Here is a 16,457-nt window from a genome sequence, read left to right as displayed (position 1 = left end):
CCTCCGCCCACCGGGCGCCGAGCCGCCCTCGGCCCCAGGCTTGGCCGCCCCGGGCTGTCCGCGGACGCCCTCCCCCAGTCATGAACCCCCCAGAGGGGGCAGCGGAGGAAGGAGGAGCGGCCGACTCGGACGTGGACGCCTTCTTCCGGACAGGTAAGTGGGACTGGGGGCGAGGGGCCGGGGGCGAGGGCTGCTGCTTGGCCACGGCGTGTCGGACAAGTTTGGGGAAGGAGGGCTGTTGCTGGGGTGTGCATGTTGGGGGGCAGTCCCCCCTCGTCGTCGGGGCTGGACTTGCCGAGATTCTTGTTGTTATGGCAATGCTGGTAGCGTTTTGGGGAGGGAGTGGGGGCTGGGAGCCTGGCGCCCCTCGCAGTTCACCCCAGTTGCGGGAGTCTGTGTTGGGGAGGCGGGAGGCGGTCCCCTCGGGCCGCCTTCTGCCGGAGCGCGGGGATGGGGCGATGTTGGATCACTTTGCAGCGCGCCGCTCCAGCTACCGGCGTCTCCGGCCCCTCCCTCCCCCCCTTCCCCCAGCGCCTGTCAGCGGGGCTCCCGGCCGCCCGGGGCTGACACCTCTCCTCGAGGCCAGGGGCAGGGGTCCTGATATGCGAGAGGGGACCAGGAGACGCGCAGGCTGCAGACTGATAGGAGCGGGGCGGACCGAGAACGGTCATGCCTGGTGCGTGTGGGGAACCGGCTTCTCAGACTTGAGAGGCATTTAGGGGCTCCGGAGGGCGGTAGGCGCCTGGACTCGCTCGTTGCCATTTTCTTCTCCAGTTCTGGGTACAGAAGAGCTTTTTATAAGAATCACTCATTCCTGGAAGTGTGACTTAGCATCCCCCTCATACACACCCACTAAATCTTTGCTTGCCTGTGGTTTGTAGAGCCCTGAGATCTGTCTTTTTCAGCTCTTTGCAGCCCCTGCTACCTCCCATCCCCCAGGTCTATAGCTCCGACTGTTCCGTGGGTCTATAGCCCCTTCCTCAGAACAGACACTGACCACCCTCATCTCACACCACCTGTGGACCTGATAGCCAGGGATTCCCCACCTCTCCTTTACCTGTGGCTTCCACCAGCTCCGTATTGTAGCTCCCCATCTCTCATATGTCTGGAACCATTTTGTCTGGAATCTTTGTCCCACGGAGTCCAATAAGTTATGGGAGTCCCCCGCATCTGCCCTCTCTTTGGGAAAGTTAGATGAGAGGACATGAACTAGTGGGGTCAGGGGTCAGGTTAGCTCCGGAGGCTCTCAGCAGATCCATCTGTTTCCTAAGCCCATTGCCTTGCCCTGGAGGTCATCTGTAGGGAAGGGTGTGGGGTGCTTTGTGGGGGAGACTTGTGGCTTTGGAAGTCAAGACTTGAGTGGTCCATATGTTCAATTTCCAGTTAGTCTGGAGAGGAAAGTGCCAGAGGACAGGATCCAATGCCAGAGCCTGGAGAAAGCAGAGGGAGCCCTTGTCATCCTATCCCGTCTCCCAGGGTTCACCCTTTCCTCCCTCCCTCCTTCCTTTCTCCCAGACATGTATTCTACATACACATACACATTCACTCTCACACACATATACACACTTACACACAATGACTAGAATCTAAAGCATGAATTCTGAAGAGGTGTCTGATCTGAGCTTGTAACCTGGTATCTAGAAGAGAGGTTCTGGGGGCTAAGTGAGACTCGGAAACGTTCACCAGGCGGGTCCCCCTGCCTCCCTTGCCCCCCATCGGGGGCAAGAGTCTGCCTTTTCTTATTTGGGGATGAAAACTCTTGAAGTGTGAACCTTCCCACCTTCTCTTTCTGGACCCTACTTTCATCTTTTGGTGTCCGTTCTTCCTTCCCCTTTTCTACTATCCAAATCTAGTTTCTGTCTAAGCTCTGTCAGTTGGAGCAGAGCTCAGTTTCTGGAGGCTTGCTAATTTCTGACAAATGAATTCACACAGTGTTAATGGTGTTAATGGCCTATAATGGTCCAATGTGTTACTTTTCCCAGGGCCTTTCAAAACACAACCTGTGGCTTACATTGTCTACCACTGGCTCAGATCACAGAGTAAATAGCAGACTGGGGTCAGTCTCCATTGGGACTCCTGTTCGGGGATATTCTCCTTCTTCCTGTTGAGGGGGGGCTAGATCTGATGTGCACCTAGAGAAAGGTTGAACCCTCAGTGCATAAGCCTGGAAGTGACTGATTATCTGTAATGAGTTGTAAGAGGGTATAGGCTACCTGTGGCTGGGTCTGGGCCCACCACCCACACTGCATGGGCCCTGATTCCCACCCCCGTCACTATCTAGTGTCTATATTAGCTTTTGCTGGGGATTCTTAAGCCTGGAGAAAGCCATGTTTCTGAGCCTTCTCAATCCTGATTCCCCATCTCTGTGCAACATGGCACTACACTTTGTAGGCTGGATAGATTATAAATTTATTTAACTGAACAACTGAGAAACCTTCAAACAAATTGTCAAAGTCCCTAGCACCAGGGTTATCTCCTTCTTCCTGGTGGAAAATTTTGCATGCACAAAGACCAGGCTGGCAATTGCTTTGTCAAAACCCTGGCATACTGTGCCTCTCATTAGGCATGTTTCAAATAATTCTGTCATTTTGGTTCCTTACTGGTCCTCTTCTGATTATTTTTGGTATTTCAGTTCTCTTAAACCGTTTAAGCCAGATTCTCTAAATCTTGCTTCCCTGCATACACTTGGACACAGACACAGATACATGCACCCGACCCCACTATTCTTATAGATTGGTGGATTCCAGATCACCTTCCTGGGAATTTTCTGTTCCATGTCTGAGAAGGTGTGTCATAGTAATTTTTACTGATCACTGCTTATGAGGCAGAGGAGGGGAGGTATGGAAACTCAGAATTGAGAATAGAAACCAATGGACTATTCAATCAGCAAGGACTTTTCAACTCCTACTAAGAGCCTTCTGCTGTTAAGGGCACTGTGGGACATGAAAGAAATATGCAAAGTGGTCTCTGCCCTCAAATTTTAAAAGAAGATTGACACTCACCGCTCAATTAGAGATTAATTAATTGCTAAAAGAAGTTTATAGAACTGCAGAGGAGGTGGGACCTGGGGTGGTCCTTGAAGGGTGCATAGAGAATTGAGAGGAACAGTGTGGGCAAAGACACATGAGAAATTCAGGCATTGAGTTTGATGTTGGAAACCTTTTGTGTCAAGGCCAAAGGCAGCTGTATCTTTGTGAGTGCATCAGCTGAGGGAGGAAGAAGAGGAAAGGTTTAAGACAGAATTTGGGGAGAAACCCTTATTTAGGATGTTGTAGCAAAGGAGAATTGATCCTGGAGACCCCAGGGAGTCAGCGTGGGTTCTGATGTGATGACAAGCTGCAAACAGGTTGAGCAGAATGAACGCTGGGAAATGTCTTTGGCTGTGATAAAGAGAAGGCCACTTCTAGCTCTTGGGAACACAGTACTAGAGGAGGCATTCAGAGCAGGGATTTGGTGGGGGGTAGGTAGGAATCAGTTACTTGCAGAGTTTATCTGTGAAGGGAAGAAAGAGAGATTGTGTGCTGGCCAGAAGGGACAGCAACAAGAAAATGAGTTTTCAAAAAACAAACAAACAAAAAACCTCTGAAGTTTTCTTTAAACCATAGTTTAGCTTAATTAGTAAAGAATGTCTGCCTTGAGCATTGTGCTCTTTTAAATAACTATTTATATGGGATCAAACTGACAACAACTTGAAAGATTAGATAGGAGGTTTAGGGGGCAGTGAGTTTATGTTAATGGGGGGACAACTTGGAAAAGGAGGATGAGGATGGTTGTACAACTTGAAGAATGTAGTCAGTGTCACTGAATAGTACATGTCAAAATTGTTGAATTCGTGTATGCTCTGTAGTGTGTATTTTCAACAGCAAGAGAAAAATAAAATAATTTTAAAAAGTTTTAGTTTTTCCAGGGAGGCAGAACAGGTTTGAAGGTGAAAGGGAGAGAGCTTGTGGAGAGGCAAAACTGAAGATGCTAGAATGATAGTTGAGTCAGGTACCTGAAGAGGTGAGACAAGAGTAGACTCCTTAAGAAAAGTGAGGACTTTCTTAGCTTTGGTAAGCAGAGGAGAAACCTCTTTCTTTAAGACTCAAAGGGAAAGAAAAAATTAAGAGGACAAATGAGAAGAGATTAATATAAAATATCTTCTATCTTTTGTTGAGCTTTCGTCCTATGAGTCCAGACGTTTTCAACTGGAGTGTTTGCTGTTACTTGGATTTCAGCCAGCCTCAAACTCAGCTCTATATTTGTTTCCTGCTCTCCAAACTAGCTTCTCCTCTTGACTTCCTTAATTCTATAAGTGGCATCTTCACTTGCTAAGTTATGGTATTTTAAAACCTTGGCATTGTCTGTGAGGAATCTCTTTTCTCTAATGAACCCTGTTGAATTATCTTTCATATTTAGCCCTTGTTGTTCATCCTCAGGGACACTGCCCTAGGTCAGCCCCATTATGCCTCCCATGGACTTCCTTAGTGACCCTTCATTCTCATTCCTTGGAATTCGTTCCCTCATCCCCACTCAAATTGGCACATACAGGCAGATTACAGTTCTGAAAGCAGTACTTTCATTACATTGCTCCCTGGTTTATGAACCCACAGTGATTCCCTAGGGTCTTCAGGGTCAAGGCCAAACTTCTTAGCTCAGGTCCAGCCATATTGGTCTTCTTACTGACCAAGGGCACCTTGACTCATGTTCTTTTTGAATCATCACCCCAGAACCTCCACTCTCCAAATCCAACTCATTCTTTTGGACTTGAGCCCCACCTTTTATTGGGAGCCTTCACAGCCCTCAATGACGAACTTTCTCCTCCCAATTCCTAAAACATTCACCGTCTATACTTGTTTTCTCACTCAATCAATGGCATTTTACTCCATTTCATACATATAGGGCTTGTCTCCCCACAGAAGTTACTTGTTCTTTGTAAGTAAGAAACAAGATGTTTTTTAAAAGCTTGTAATTCATCAAAAACAAAAACAGAACAACCCACCTACCCCAGTATAGATATTTTCTTATGTAAACTATGGCAAAATATAAGCAGTTGTTGAATCCAGGTGGTGGTATGTTGGTATTTGCTGTATAATTCTTTAAACTTTTCTCTCAGATAACCCTCCCCCCCCAACCCCCACCCCCGACAGGAGAACTGAAACTATTGTCATGTTTAGATCATAGAGAAAGGAGATTTTGGAATAACACTCTATGGTTTTGTGTGCAATTCTTTGAGTAAATATCACCACCCAGTCTGTGCTTTGCCAGGCACCTAAAAAGAGAGATAACTCTTACCTTCTGAGCTCTGTTTTGCAGGAAAGGAAAAACGTCCCTTTTTGACATTATGCATTGTGCTCCAGAATGTGAACATGGTGATGAATGCAATGCTTATTGTCCCTTAATTATCTCTTGATTTTCCTCCACTTCCACTCATCATGAATTCCAATTGGACAAAATTGAAATCTGAGCTTTTGGTCACGCCATTTTCTAAGAAACTCTGGAGATGTTGCGAGGACTTTGTGGTTATGAAGAGGGAATGTTGTTAATATTTCTGAGATTGTATTTATATATGCTATCTCTTCATTAAAATGTTATATAGAACATATCAGTGACATCCAGACCCATATCAATAATATTTAGGAGACTTTGCTTCATTCTTGTGCCACCATGCCAATCATCAATAACTCCATTATTGGCACATTCTGTCCAATTGTATTTGGTAATCTTTTGGATGAAGTAAAAGAGCTGAACAGAAGATTTCAAAGGGTGGCTTGAAGAGACAAAGTATTATAATGAAATACTCAAAGACCTGGAGTTAGAAAACCCAAAGGGAAGAACATGCTCAGCATTTCTCAAGCTGAAAGAACTGAAGAAATGTTGAAGGACTCTATGGGCAAAATATTGAACAATGCAGGAAGCATCAAAGAAGATGGAAGAAATACACCAAGTCACTGTACCAAGGAGAACTGGTACATTTCAGGAGGTAGCATATGATCAAGAACGGATAGTACTGAAGGAAGAAGTCCAAGCTGCATGGAAGGCATTGGGGTAAAATAAGGCTCCAGGAATTGATGGCATACCAATTGAGATGTTTCAACAAATGGATGCAGTGCTGGAGGTGCTCACTTGTCTATGCCAAGAAGTTTGGAGGACAACTAACTGGCCAGCTGGCTGGAAGAGATCCATATTTGTGCCCATTCCAAAGAAAGGTGATCCAACAGAATGCAGAAATTATTGAACAGTATCATTAATATCACATGCAAGTAAAATTTTGCTGAAGATAATTAAAAAATGGTTGCAGCAGTACATCAACAGGAAACTGCCAGAAATTCAAACCAGATTCAGAAGAGATCGTGGAATGAGGGATATCGTTGCTGATGTCAGATGATCTTGGCTGAAAGCAGAGAATACCAAAAAGGTGTTTACCTGTTTTTTTATTGACTACGCAAATGCATTTGACTGTGTGGATCATAACAAATTATGGACCACATTGCCAAGAATGGGAATTCCAAAACACTTAATTGTGCTCATGAGGAACCTGTACATAGACAAAGAGGCCGTCATTTGAACAGAACAAGGGGATACTGCATGGTTTAAAGTCAGGAAGGGTGTACGTTAGGGTTGTATCCTTTCACCATACTTAATTCAATTTGTATACAGCAAATGATCTGAGAAGCTGGACTATGTGAAGAAGAATGTGGCATCAGGATTGGAGAAAGATTCATTAACAACCTGCGATATGCAGATGACACAATCTTGCTTGCTGAAAGCAAAGAGGACTTGAAGCACTTACTGATACAGATCAAAGATTACAGCCTTCAGTATGAATGACACCTCAAGATAAAGAAAACCAAAGTCCTCACAACAGGACCAATAAGCAACATCATGATAAACGGAGAAAAGATTGATGTTGTCAAGGATTTCATTTTACTTGGATCCGTAGTCAACACTCATGGAAGCAGCAGTCAAGAAATCAAACCACATATTGCGTTAGGCAAATCTGCTGCAAAAAGACCTCTTTAAAGTGTTAAAAAACAAAGATGTCAGTTTGAGGACTAAAGTGCACCTGACCGAAGCCATGGTATTTTCAGTTGCCTCATATGCATGCAAAAGCTGAACCATGAATAAGGAAGACCGAAGAAGAATTAATGCATTTGAATTATGGTGTTGGTGAAGAATATTGAATATACCATGGACTGCCAGAAGAACAAACAAATCTGTCTTGGAAGAAGTACAGCCAGAAGGCTCCTTAGAAGGGAGGATGGTAAGACTTCATCACGTGTACTTTGGACATGTTAGTAGGAGGGACTTCTCCCTGGAGGAGGACGTCATGCTTGGTAAAGTAGAGGGTCATCGAAAAAGAGGAAGATCCTCTACGAGATGGATTGACACACTGGCTGCAACAATGGGTTCAAACATAGGAACAACTGTGAGGATGGCACAGGACCAGGCAGTGTTTCATTCTGTTGTACTTTGGTCACTGTGAGGTAAATTACTTTATCTCTCTGATCTTCAGTCTTCTGCAAAATGGGACTTGTTTTACAGGTTGAGAGGAGCACAAGAAATCCTAGCTATTCCTTTTGTTTCTGATGTTTTATTTTATTTTATTTTTTGAATTAAATATTGTTCTTTATTATTCAAAAAGTAATCAAATATTTTAAAATAACAAATGTAATTCCAAAATACTTATTATGTGCTCAGTTGATGTTTTAATTATTAAGTGAATATGCTGGCACAGAGGCTGGAGATCTCAAGGAGGGTGCCATAGAACTGCTTTTGACATGGGGTGGGAGAGGGTGCCAGAGAGACAGCAAAGTGGAGTGTAAGGAGCCTGGGGTGTGGAATTAGAAGGCTAGGGGTTTGGGTCTCAGCTTTCTTTTATTCATTTATTTAATAATTTGTTTGACAGATATTTATTGAGTGCCTACTGCAGCCATATACTGTGCTTTGCGGGTTGATAAAAGTCATTGAAAGAAATAATATAGAGCAGGAAGGGAAATGGATATAAATATACCCTCTAAGGGAACACTTGGATTTAAGGGATGGGAAGGGGAGAAAAAGCCCTTGACAGAGGCTGAGAAAGTCAGACCAGAGAGCAGGAGGTGAACACTCCCTTTTGCTCTTTGCTTGTTTGAATGATTAGGGTAAGTGACTTTAACACCTGTGTAAGATAATAGTCTCCCCTCCCAGGGCTATTGAGAGACTAAATAAGACACTGTATGTAAACGGTCTTTATAAGTTGTACAATGCTCTCCAAATATATGCAGATAGTTCCTTCCCAACTGAACATTCTATTACTCTAAGTGCCTCTTCTGACAAGTATTATCTTATTTAATCTGACCTCCATAGGACCTTTTCAATCTGGGGAGAGATGCAGTTCTTCTCATTTTGGTTTCCCAAGGGGAGTATATGGGGTACCCTCCTTAGATCAGATCAGGGCACACCTGTTCTCTCTTCCTTCTCTGCAAAAGTATAAAAATGCCAGTCCCCCTCACTCCAACGCCAGGCCCTGGGCCACATGGCCTGGTGCCATCTGGAGGAGCCTAGAGAATGGAGTTCTTGCTTCCGCTGAGCCTCAGGTGGCTGCAGTGAATCATTCCCTTCCTGCTCTTGTCTGTCTGTGAGCAGTTCAGACTCCTCCTGCTGCTCTTTTGTGCGTGAATGACTGGCAGTGAAATAACTAGGACATGATTGACAGTCACAGAGATGCCGGATCAATAGAGCTGCTTGAAATTGTGTCTGCCAAGGAGTCAGGGAACAGAAAGAATCAGCCAGGAGGACAGAGGAATTAATTCAGGGATAGAAAGAAGAAACTGCTGGAGAATTAGCGTTGCCTCCTCCCCTCTGCCTCCATGGCATTATCAGAAGGGAGCTGAACACTGGCTAGAAAACACAGATTCAAGGAATGAACAAGTAAGCAGGAGAGTGAAAAGTGGCAGATGAGCTGTGCACTCAAGGAAGTGGTTGCTTCTTGAGCTGGGACTTGAAGGCTAGTAAGATTGGGATGGGGAAGACAGAAAGTGTTGTGATCTCAGGTTGTGGGAATGGTATTAGAAGGAGGTGTGAACATCCAAGGCATGTTTAGGGGTAGTAAGTAGTTTGATTTATATGAATCAGAGGATATAGGTGGAGGATCAACAGGAGATATGACTTAAAGCGGGGAGGGGTGAGGATCCAACATTTACTGGGCCCTTAGATTGTGAAGGGCTTTGAATGGCAGGCCCAGGAGTTTGGTCTTTCTGCAGTTGGCTTTAGGGAGCCACTGTAAGTTTCTGAATGGGGCAGTGACATAATCAGGAAGATAAATATGGCAGCCCTGCAGAGGGTTGGTTGGAGTGGAGGAGGGACTGGAAACCAGGGACAAATTAGGAAACCACTATGAGGAGTTAGGAGCATCTGGACTTGAGACACCACAGTGGAAATAGAGAGGAGGGGATGTTGTGTAGGTAAAGCTTACAGGGCTTGGTAACTTGGAGGAAGAGGTGTCAAAGAAGAGGTAGGAATCAAGGATTGCTTCAAAGTTTAGAGCCTGGGTGCCTGGGAGGATGGAAGTGCTGTTAATGAAAATCAAGTACTGCGGAAGAGGAGGAGCAGCTGTGGGAGGCAGGAAGAAAGGGAAGATACCAAGAATTTGGTTTGGGACATGTTGAATTTCAGGTGTTAGTGAAATAGCCAAGGGAGGTGTTGATTCAGTAGGCGGAAGGAAGTCTGGAGCTTTGGAGGAAGTCCAGGGCTGGAAATACAGATCTGGGAGATATCTGTAAGAAATTGTGGCTGGAGCTATAAGAATAGATGAGATAATAAATGGAAGGCATAGCGAGACTTAGGGGCAGAGGGCCAAGGACAGAACTGTAGATTCAAGTGAAGGAAGGGCTAGAGGAGAACCAGGAGAAAGTGGTGCTTAGAGAAAAACAGGCAATCAATACGATCTAGTGCTCCAGATGAGAACTGAGCAAACACCATTGGTTCTAGAAATTGGGAGATCATTGGTAACCTTTGAAATAAGTTTCAATTCCTTATGGGAGGTAGAATTAAAATTGCAAGAGGAATGGAGAGTGAGTGGATGGTGAGAAAGTGGTGGGAGTGCATATAGATGACTCTTAAGAAAGGTTTGGCTGTGAAGGGAAGGTTAAAAATAGAAGGTAGTTGGAGATGGGTAACAGCGTTGAGGGGAGGCTTTTTTAGGATAGCGAAGATAGGCAAATATCTAGGGGTGGGGAGGAGGGAGAAGGTAGGCATGAGGAAGAGAAGAATATTTGGAAAGAGAGGAGGAACTTGATGGAGGAAGGTCCTTCACGAGCATGGAGGGGTGGATCTTGAAGTAAGCTGAGAGGTCAGCATTGGGCCAGCAGAGGATGCTTCTTTCCTGGAGACTAGAGGGAAAGCAGACCTCAGTGAAGTAGCTGGCTGGCAAGAACCTCTGCTGAGGGCACAACACTCCTGATTAATAGCCCCAGTAGAAGAGCATCATCTGCTTGAAGACTCAGGGGCTAGTGGTGCCATATTTGGGGAGGACAGTAGTGCAAACTGAGGGTAGTTGTGAGATGGGTGGGCTGAGTTCATGTGGCCCTAGGAAGCCTTTGGGCAGAGAAGCTGGGAAGCAAAACCAGGAAACCCCAGCATTATCAGTCTGTTTAGAAGTACTGATAGCTTCCTTTTGTAGGCTAAGGGGGGGATGTGCTTCAGTGGGGTCTGCAGAATCATCTTCTACAGAGTGTCAGCCAGAGAGGCAAGTGATAGCAAGTGAGTTAGGAGGGAGGGAGGGGGACTCAGGCAAGATGGTGTCCTGGGGAGGGGGGACGTGCCTGGCCATTAGGTACTGTATTTACCAGGGATAGAACCTGCTCCTACATTTCCAGAGTTTCCTTAATGCCTCTAGAAGTCCTAGAAGAAAGTGGAAACAGTAGGGATAAGGGAAGAGCTTCTCCATTCTTACCCATGAAGAGGAACCTCTCGCATAAGAGGGAAGACACCAGGGAGAAATTGTGGCTGGAGCTATATTCTTATATTCTTATAGCTCCAGGCATAATTTCTTGGCCCTGAAGCACTCCCTCTGTCCTTTGTTTTAGAGGCAAACTCAAGATCTTTCATTAAGTGAAAATCTCCATTTCATCAGAGGCTCCTGAGGGGCCTCAGGAAGCCCCCCAGAGGGTGGGGAGTAGGGATGGGGCTATCAAAAAGTGGGCTCTGGGGGGATGGGCTTATCTTCCTTAGAGCAGGAGGAAGTGGGGGAATTAGGTTTGGCCTAGTTCAAGAAGCTTCGGTTTTCTCATCTGTAAAATGGGTAAAAAAAAAAAAAAAATCCTGCTTCTCAGGATTGCTTGATGTTTGTAGATTATACTGTATATTGTAAAAGTAATAGAAATGGAATTGTATTATTTGAAATATATGTAATATGATTATATTACTAGTGTAACTATATTACATATATATAAAAATATTTTACTAGTTAGATGAGTCCCTTTATTTTCCAAATCATGAAAATTATGATGCTTCAATAGCTTGCTTTCTCTCTGTCCTTCCTCCCTCCCTCCTTCCTTCTTCCCTTTTTCGTGGTAACAGTGTAGAGATAGGTAGGGATGTGATTTTCAAGTTGCAAATATAGTTTTTCCAGGGCATAGCAAGCAGGGGCTGGGGATATAGCTAAAATCCCAGCCTTTGACGCTCTTACCCTGTAGCCTGGAGACAATGGATATTTATTGGGATGGGGGGGGGGGAGTCACAGTATTGAGTTGGCAGCTGGACAGTGGGCCTAGAAGGAGACCCCGGAGACTGACAGATGGTTAATTGGATGTGAAAAAGGGGGCTGGGAGGAGGGGTCTGGGGCTCCTGTGGGATTCGTGTTTCTGACTACTTACTGTCCTGGAAAGGAGCTTATGGGGAAAGGCAGGAGTGGCTCCAGGAGCAGTTGGGGAAAAAGATCGGCAGGACTCCATGTTGGGTGTGGCAGTGAAGGACAGAGAGCCACTGAGACTAATGTCACAGCTTTAAGTTGGAGGAAAGGTGCAAGATTTTAAGTCTCTTCTCTGTACCCCAGTGTATTGACACATGATATGCTCAGATACTTGGATATAGAGAATTCTTAACTAAACATTAGAACAGTACAATTTTCCAGTCATTTTTCATGATCCCAGCCACTGAGTTTTAACAGTTAAATATACTTTTGATGAGAACTGGACAAAGAACCGATCAATTTCAGCAAGGTACTAGATTTCAGTGATGGATCTCATTCCTGCATTTATTCATTCATATGTCAAACACAAGCTGTGCACCTACTAAGTGCCAACCGCTAGGGATACATAAACAAGTTAGAAATAATCCTTTCCCACAATCTAGTGGGGTTGCCTGACACATAAACAAATGATTACAGCATAGTAGGATAAGTGCCAGAAGAGATATTCACAACGTACCGTGAGAGTATAGAGGAAGGATCAACAATCTCATTTGGATGGGTGGGGAGGATTCACTGAAGAGGGGATGCTTGTGCTGACATGGATGAGGAGGTGGCAAAAATGAAGACTGTGCGTATGGACCACCATTCGAGAAGTTTGGTATTAAAACTAAGGAGAAAAATAAAATGGTAATCGGAGAACATTCTAGGGGTACTGGTAGTGTTCCATTTCTTGATCATAGATGTGTTTTGTTTGTCAAATTTCTGTGAGCTGTAGACTTATATGTGCAAATGTATGCATGTATGTTATACTTCAATAAAAAGTTTTAAAAACCGTTATCAGGTCCCAGTGAAGTTTTTTTTTTTCCTTTCAGAGAGAAAAATCTTTGCATGTTTTCAAGAAGTCACTGGAGGAGGCAGTGGGTAGAGACTGAAGGTGTTAGAGGATGGGATGTGTGTAGCACTAACTTCCTCAAAAGTCAGGAAGGGATGAGATCTAGGCAAAGAGCTTATCTCTGGAATGGAGGGACACCTTTTCACCTTTTCCTCTGTGGCTGGGGAAAAGACCAAGGGGCTTTCGGTTTAGATGCTAGCACTCTCATTAAGCTGATCTCATTCTTATCAGCAAATGGGAACCAAGGTCATCTGCAAGTACTGAGGGGTGCTGGGAGCCTGAGATAAGAGGAGATAGAGTGGATCCCCTTTCTGGAGATTGAGTGAAAATTGCATAAAAGGACTATCTGTCCTGTTGAGTTCAGAATGGGCTGGGAATCTAGGGTTCTGCAGCTTGTTCATCCCTGAAGGCTCTGGAGTGGGGATGAAAATGGTGGACTCCCAAGTTCTTGGGTGATAAGATGGATAAGAGGTCTGGGTTGGGGATGAGGTATTCACCAGACTTGTTTGGATACTCACCTCTTCTCAAAACTTTACTGGACAGTGATGGCTCTTATGCCTTTAGAAGGCTCTACTTTAGAAAATGTTCATGTCTGCTTTCCCCAGGTAGGCTGTATACTCCTTTTGCTTTGGATTTGTCTGTTTTCTTCTCAACACCCAGTTCAGTGCCTTGCAGGTAATACTGGCTCGGTTATTATTTGTCTTGATTTTTTTTTAAAAGAGCAATTAATTGGTGTGTAGGCTATTTGGGAGTTTTATAATGAAACACTGTGCTAAGGAAATGAATCGTTTTTTGTGGACAGGCAATTCTACCTCAAACAAAACGATCTATGAAATCAACATTGACTGTGAAATATAGATATCTGTTGAGTACAGATTAATTAGAGGGAACCTCTTTTGTCACTTGCTTACAGATATTCCTATATTTCATAGGCACTGGAGAAGCAAATAAAAATCTGCTCTTTTCTCAGAAAACCTGTGTAAGAAAGTTCGAGAATACAAATTGATCAACTAATCAATACTGAATATCTGTTCATGTGTCTGGTATTATACCAGACAGGAAGGCGAATACTAAAGATGGATAACACCTGGTCCTTGTCCTTGAAGAACTGATGGTTTTATTGGGTTGGAGGGACTGAAATAGAAAAAAGTGGTTGATTGGAGATCAATCAGAAAGTTAGTTTTAGTCATTCATTGATTCACTTAACATGTATTTACTGTCTACAAGTTAAAAGATAATTTAAATAAGTGGTAAAACAAGGTTTTATTTACAGGGAATCAATTTTAGGAATACTTTCATTAAATATTTATTTTCTATACTAAAAAAATTTTTTTTGGTATAAAAATAATGCCGGCTCACTTGAGCATTTGGAAAATAGGATGACGTAAAAAGAATAGCAAAGTCACTGCAATCCCATCATCCAGAGAGAGTCCCTGTTTGTTAATTTGAAATATTTCCTTCTGGTCTTTTTTCCTATGTGTGTACTCTCTCCCTTGATCCATGGTTGTTTTTTTTTAAGTCAGTGAATTAAGGTGAAAGACAAATTTGAGGAGATACTTTTTCCAAAATGATGTCATTTTCCCTAATTAACTTCAGTGTATAATAAGCTAGTATACATGTATCTATTGAGCTAAGACAGACAGTCATAAGCCAATTAACCTTCGTGTGGGAATAATGTAGGAAGACAAGATCCTTTAGTTGTTTGGAAGAGTGAGGGCAAAGACACTTAACTGTTGTAAAAACTATTTACACAAAGCAAAAGTGTAATATATATGGTCTAAAGTGAAAATACCTTTTCTTCCTTCTCCTCCCTGGTGTTCAGATAAATTTTTTTTTTTATTCCAGCTATTTCCTAAGATTCAATTTAAATTTTTTTAAAATTGTGCTTTAAATGAAACTTTACAGTTCAAGTTAGTTTCTCTTACAAACCTTTATACACACACTGCTATGTGACCCTAGTTGCACTCTCCATACTGTGACAGCACACTCCTCCTTTCCACCCTGAATTTCCCGTGTCCATTCAGCCAGCTCCTGTCCCTTTCTGCCTTCTCATCTCGCCTCCGGACAGGAGCTGCCTATTTAGACTCATGTATCTACTTGAGCTAAGAAGCACACTATTCACCAGTATCATTTCATGTCGTATAGTCCAGTCTAATCTTTGTCTGAACAGTTGGCGTCAGGAATGGTTTTAGTTTTGGGCTAACAGAGAGTCCAGGGGCAATGTCTTCCAGGGTCCCTCCAGTCTCAGTAAGACCATTAAGCCTGGTCTTTTTACTAGAATTTGAGTTCTGTATCCCACTTTTCTCCTGATCTGTTAGGGACTCAGTGTTGTGTTCCCTGTCAGGGTGGTCGTTGGTAGTAGCCGGGCACCATCTAGTTCTTCTGGTCTCAGGCTGATGGAGTTTCTGGTTTATGTGGCCCTTTTGTCTCTTGGGCTAATATTTTCCTTGTGTCTTTGGTGTTCTTCATTCTCCTTTGCTCCCGGTGGGTTGGGACGAATTGATGCATCTTAGATGGGCACTCGCTAGCTTTTAAGACCCCAGACACCACTCACAAAAGTGAGATGCAGAACATTTTCTTAATAAACTTTGTTATGCCAGTTGACCTAGATGTCCCCTGAAACCATGGTCCCCAGACCCCCACCCCTGCTTCTCTGTCCCTCAAAGTGTTTGATTGTATTCAGGAAACTTCTTAGCTTTTAGTTTAGTCCAGTTGTGCTGACTTCCCCTGTAGTGTGTGTTGTCCTTCCTTTACCTAAGAAATTCTTGTCTACTATCTAGTTAGTGAATCCCCCTTTACCTCCCTTCCCACCTTCATAACCATCAAAGAATGTTTTCTTCTATGTTTAAACCTTTTCTTGAGTTCTTATAATAGTAGTCTTATACAATATTTGTCCTTTTGTGACTAATTTCACTCAGCATAATGCCTTCCAAATTCACCCACGTTATGAGATGTTTCTCGGATTCATCATTATTCTTTATCATTGCGTAGTATTCCATTGTGTGAATATACCATAATTTGTTTATCCATTCATCTGTTGATGGGCACCTAGGTTGTTTCTATCTTTTTGCTATAATGAACAGTGCTGCAATGAACATGGGTGTGCATATATGTATTTGTGTGATGGCTCTTATTTCTCTAGGATATGTTTCAAGGAGTGGAATTGCTGGATAGTATGGTACTTCTATTTCTAGCTTTTTAAGGAAGCGCCAAATCGATTTCCAAAGTGGTTGTACCATTATACATTCCCACCAACAGTGTATAAGTTTTCCAGTCTCTCCACAACCTCTCCAACATTTATCATTTTGTGTTTTTTGGATTAATGCTAACCTTGTTGGGGTGAGATGATATCTTATTGTGGTTTTGATTTGCATTTCTCTAATGGCTAATGATTGTGAGCATTTCCTCATGTATCTGGTAGCTGCTTGAATATCTTCTTTGGTGAAGTGCCTGTTTGTATCCTTTGCCCATTTTTTAATTGGGTTACTTGTCTTTTTGTTGTTGAGGTTTTGCAGTATGTTGTAGATTTTAGAGACTAGACCCTGATTGGATTTGTCGTAGCCAAATTCTTTTTTGCAGTCTGTAGGTTGTCTTTTTACTGTTTTCGTGAAGTTTTTTTGATGAGCATAACTGTTTGATTTTTAGGAGCTCCCAGTTATCTAGTTTCTCTTCTGGTTTTTGTGCATTGTTAGT

General features: G+C 43.4%; 1 protein-coding gene across 1 annotated transcript in view; it reads left to right on the top strand.

Moving 5' to 3' along the window:
- The first annotated feature begins 64 nt into the window (after positions 1-64).
- Positions 65-16,457, top strand: part of KALRN (kalirin RhoGEF kinase) — a 789,193-nt gene continuing 772,800 nt past the window's right edge. Inside the window, exon 1 of the mRNA XM_023728788.1 lies at positions 65-153. Within this exon, the coding sequence (XP_023584556.1) occupies positions 81-153 (73 nt within the window). The 5' untranslated portion in view covers positions 65-80. The remainder of the gene's footprint in view (positions 154-16,457) is intronic.

This window comes from Trichechus manatus, unplaced genomic scaffold, assembly GCF_000243295.1.
Source record: "Trichechus manatus latirostris isolate Lorelei unplaced genomic scaffold, TriManLat1.0 scaffold00026, whole genome shotgun sequence".
Taxonomy (NCBI): domain Eukaryota; kingdom Metazoa; phylum Chordata; class Mammalia; order Sirenia; family Trichechidae; genus Trichechus; species Trichechus manatus.
This window is presented reverse-complemented; position numbering and strand designations above follow the sequence as displayed.